Consider the following 3935-nt stretch of genomic DNA (forward strand, 5'->3'; position numbering starts at 1 on the left):
TCGTTTTTGCATCATACTCCCTCGTTGTCCTTTGCCATCATTGTTTATAAACTATAACTGGTTGTTAAAGGTACTTCAGGTTGTACAAAATACTATTTTTTTTTTTTTTATGTAACGGCTTTACGCAAATTATAAAGAACCTTCTTTAACATAAAACGTTAATGTTATTAATTAAGTCGTGACATAAATTGGCGACCGTGAAAGGATGGCAAAGGGTCAGTGAGGTAGTGTGAAAAAGTATATATTCTTTTTTTTTATCTTTCTTTACGGGGAACTTTAATAGTTCATCGTGTTAAGTAGCATTTGCTCATTTTAACAAGATGTCAACTTTAAGCGAGTTAACTGCCATAGGTAAGGAACTTGGATTGTCAGGATCTGACTTAGCATATTTCATAAAAGAGCAACAGGAGCTCGAACGCGCTAAACGAGCAGAGCAGAGAGAAGCTGAAAGAGAGCAAATGGAAACAGAAAAAGCAATATTGGCTGAAAATAGAGCGCTTATGGAAGCTGATAAAGAAAGGCTTGAAGTAGAGATAACTTTAAAGTCTTCAAAGTCCGATGAAACTTCTATGAGTGATTCTGTGCCAGCTAAGTTCAGTGATAAGTGGGGAACTAAGCTAATTCCTAAGTTTAGCGAGTCAGATGTCGGAAAATTTTTCGTTGCTTTTGAGAAAGTAGCTCATCAGTTAGCTTGGCCCAAGGAACTCTGGGCTGTATTAGTGCAATCTGCATTCTCTGGTAAGGCACAAGTAGTTTATGCAGCGTTAAGTGCAGAAGATTCCGGTGATTATGATATTGTGAAAAAATGGTTTTAAATGCATACCAGCTAATCCCAGAAGCTTACCGGCAGAAATTCAGATCCTGGCGTAAAATGTTTAATCAAACATTTGTAGAATGGGCAGGCCAGAAAGCAGTTAAACTTGACGAGTGGTTGGCTGCAGAGGAGGCAACTACATTTGCCGAGTTACAAGAACTGTTTTTGTTGGAGGATTTTAAAAATAACATTCCCAAAGACGTTCGCATCCATATTGATGAATTTAACATTGATAATGTGAATGAGGCAGCAAAGGCAGCAGACAGGTTTGTTTTGTCACACAAGCATTATGGTAAGAAGAAAACTCATTGGGAAGCAGGTGTAGAAAAGGTGGAAGTAATAAAGGGTAGAGAAAGTCCTTCATCGCCTTCGAGGGGTGCGAGGCAGGCCCGCGACATTGTTTGTTATAAGTGTGGTAAGAAAGGTCATGTTAAGCCACATTGTCCTGAAGTAAGTAAGTCAGTTAAACCAGTTATGTTGATGGATTGTAGGTCAGTGCCGCCTGTGTCTTCTAGTCCTTGAAGGAGAGGTGAGTGGGAGCATGCCTTATGGTAAGGAATTTGAAGACTTTGTCTTTAGAGGTATAGTGAAAGTTGGATCTGAGGCAACTGATGGTAATATCGTTGCATTGCTGCGGGATACTGGCTCGTCCCAGTCCTGCATTCTGGAAACCTCTCTCCCTAAAGATTTTTCACGGAAAGGTCAGGATTTTGTGTTGCTTGGGGGTTTCCCAGATACAGTAACATCTTGGCCTGTGGAAGAAGTTTATTTGGAATCTCCATTGGTAACTGGTAGGTTGAAACTGGCTGTAGTTAGTGCATTGCCTGTGATTGGTGTGGATTTGTTGATAGGCAATGATGTGATGCAAGGTAGTGGCACAGCCTGTGCATTAGAAGGTCGAAAGGGGGCTAGTGTGGTTAATGAACGTGTTATGGTAAATGTTAAACCTGTTGTTCCTGTAACCCGAGCCCAATCTAGAGAGGAAGTCAAAGGTGGAGAAGCTGATATAAATTTGGAAAACTGCTTCCAAACCAAAACTCAACCTAAGACAAAGAAAGGTAAGTCCAAGCAGATAAAAAATCTTTCGTTAAAGTCTATGGGTAATATATCTGAAGACTTTCCTACAGATTCTAGTTGCATGTTTCCAGATAGGCAAACCCTAATTAGTGCTCAAAAAGAAGATCGCGAATTGAAAAGTATATATGAAGAAACAGAGCAGCTAAAGGAACAGGATGATTTAAGTGAAGCAAGTTATGTATTAAAGAATGATGTGTTATATAGATTAATTCGTCCAGTGACCACATCTACTGATGAAGAGTGGAAGGTAAGGGAACAAATTGTAGTACCTAGTAAGTTTAGGCATTTTATTTTGCAAAAGGCTCATGAAAGTGAATGGGGGTGGTCACTTAGGAATACGAAAAACACTGCCCAAAGTGAAAGATAATTTTTTTTTGGCCTTCTGTAAAGAAAGACGTAGTCAGACATTGTAAGTCATGTCACCAGTGCCAAATGGTTGAAAAACCCAACCAGAAAATTACTAAAGCGCCTTTAATTCTTATCCCAGCTGTTGAAGAACCATTCACGCAAATTGTTATTGACATTGTGGGTCCTTTACCCAAAACCAAAACAGGTTTTCAGTACATGTTAACTATAATGGACAGAACCACTAGATTTCCCGAGGTAATACCTGTTAGAGGCATTAAGAGTGGTATCGTTATTAAGCATCTCATGGACTTCTTTTCTCGTTATGGTTTGCCTCGAGAGATTCAGTCGGATCAAGGTTCTAATTTCACTAGTAGGGAGTTCCAGGCTAAAATGAATGAACTTGGCATTAAACACAACTTGGCATCCTCATATCATCCCGAAAGTCAGGGAATACTTGAAAGATTTCACTCCACTCTGAAGAATGCTTTGACTAAGTATTGTTTAGACCATGTTGAGGAATGGGATAAAGACTTGCCTTTATTGCTTTTTGCTTCAAGATCAGCCCCTAGTGAATCTCTGGGTTTTTCTCCTTTTCAGATGGTCTATGGACACAATGTGAGAGGGCCTCTTGATTTATTAAGGGAACATTGGGAAGGGGGTAGTGGTAAAATAAATTCACTTTATATTTGGCAATGGGCCCAAAATAATCTCACTACTTCACAAACTAAAGTGAAAACTCATTATGATAGAAAGTCTCAAGTTAGAAATTTTGAAGCAGGAGAACAAGTACTAGTGTTACTTCCTATTCCAGGTCAGTTCAGAGCTCAGTTTGTAGGTCCAGCAGTGGTTAAGAAGAAACTGAATTATGTTGATTATTTGGTGGAAATTCCAGGGAGGAGGAAAAAGTATCAGTTGTGTCATATTAACATTATGAAGAAATATTTTTCCAGAGCTAACACTGTTAAATCTGTTTCAGCTGTTGTACCTAAAGAATGTAATGGACAAGAAGTGGAAAGCAAAGAATATGGATGGAATGGCGAAAACTCTAAAATTTTGTGTAACCCAGATAGTTTGTTTAAACATCTGAATGCTCAGGAAGCTACTGATATTAAGGATTTATTCATAGAACATCCGACAATATTTAAGGACACTCCTGGTCTTGTGCGTAGTTTGCAACATGACGTGGTACTAAAGCCAAATGCCCAGCCAATTAGACAAACCCCTTACAGGCTAAATCCACGGAAAGCTGAAGCTGTGAGAAAGGAAGTCAGTTATATGTTGGAGAATGACTTGATAACACCAAGTAGCAGTCCTTGGAGTTCCCCAGTTGTATTAGTGAAAAAGGAAAATGGACAAGACAGATTGTGTTTTGACTACAGGAAAGTAAACGACTTAACAGTTGCTGACAATTTCCCTCTCCCTCGCATAGAAGATTGCATAGATAAGATTGGTAATGCCAAGTATATTAGTAAGTTAGACCTTTTTAAAGGTTACTGGCAGGTTCCTCTGACTGAAAATGCACGAGAAATATCAGCATTTATAACACCTGAAGGTTTATTCGAATGTAAAGTCATGCCCTTTGGCATGCGTAACGCAGCCAGTACTTTCCAGAGAATGATGTGGATGATCACGAATGGATTGAAGGGTTGTGTAGTTTATCTGGACGATATAATTATTTTCAGTGACAACTGGAAAG

The 3935-nt window shown here is 39.1% G+C and overlaps 1 protein-coding gene across 1 annotated transcript in view; it reads left to right on the forward strand.

Annotated features, from left to right (window-relative positions):
* Positions 1 to 1355: 1355 nt before the first annotated feature.
* LOC137622163 (uncharacterized) overlaps positions 1356 to 3935 on the forward strand; it is a 20137-nt gene continuing 17557 nt past the window's right edge. The window contains exons 1-3 of the mRNA XM_068352599.1: positions 1356 to 1872; positions 1963 to 2138; positions 2282 to 3935. The exon at positions 2282 to 3935 is cut by the window's right edge and continues 53 nt beyond it. Coding sequence (XP_068208700.1) covers positions 1356 to 1872; positions 1963 to 2138; positions 2282 to 3935 — 2347 coding nt within the window. The remainder of the gene's footprint in view (positions 1873 to 1962; positions 2139 to 2281) is intronic.

Source organism: Palaemon carinicauda, chromosome 29 (assembly GCF_036898095.1).
Source record: "Palaemon carinicauda isolate YSFRI2023 chromosome 29, ASM3689809v2, whole genome shotgun sequence".
Lineage (NCBI taxonomy): Eukaryota > Metazoa > Arthropoda > Malacostraca > Decapoda > Palaemonidae > Palaemon > Palaemon carinicauda.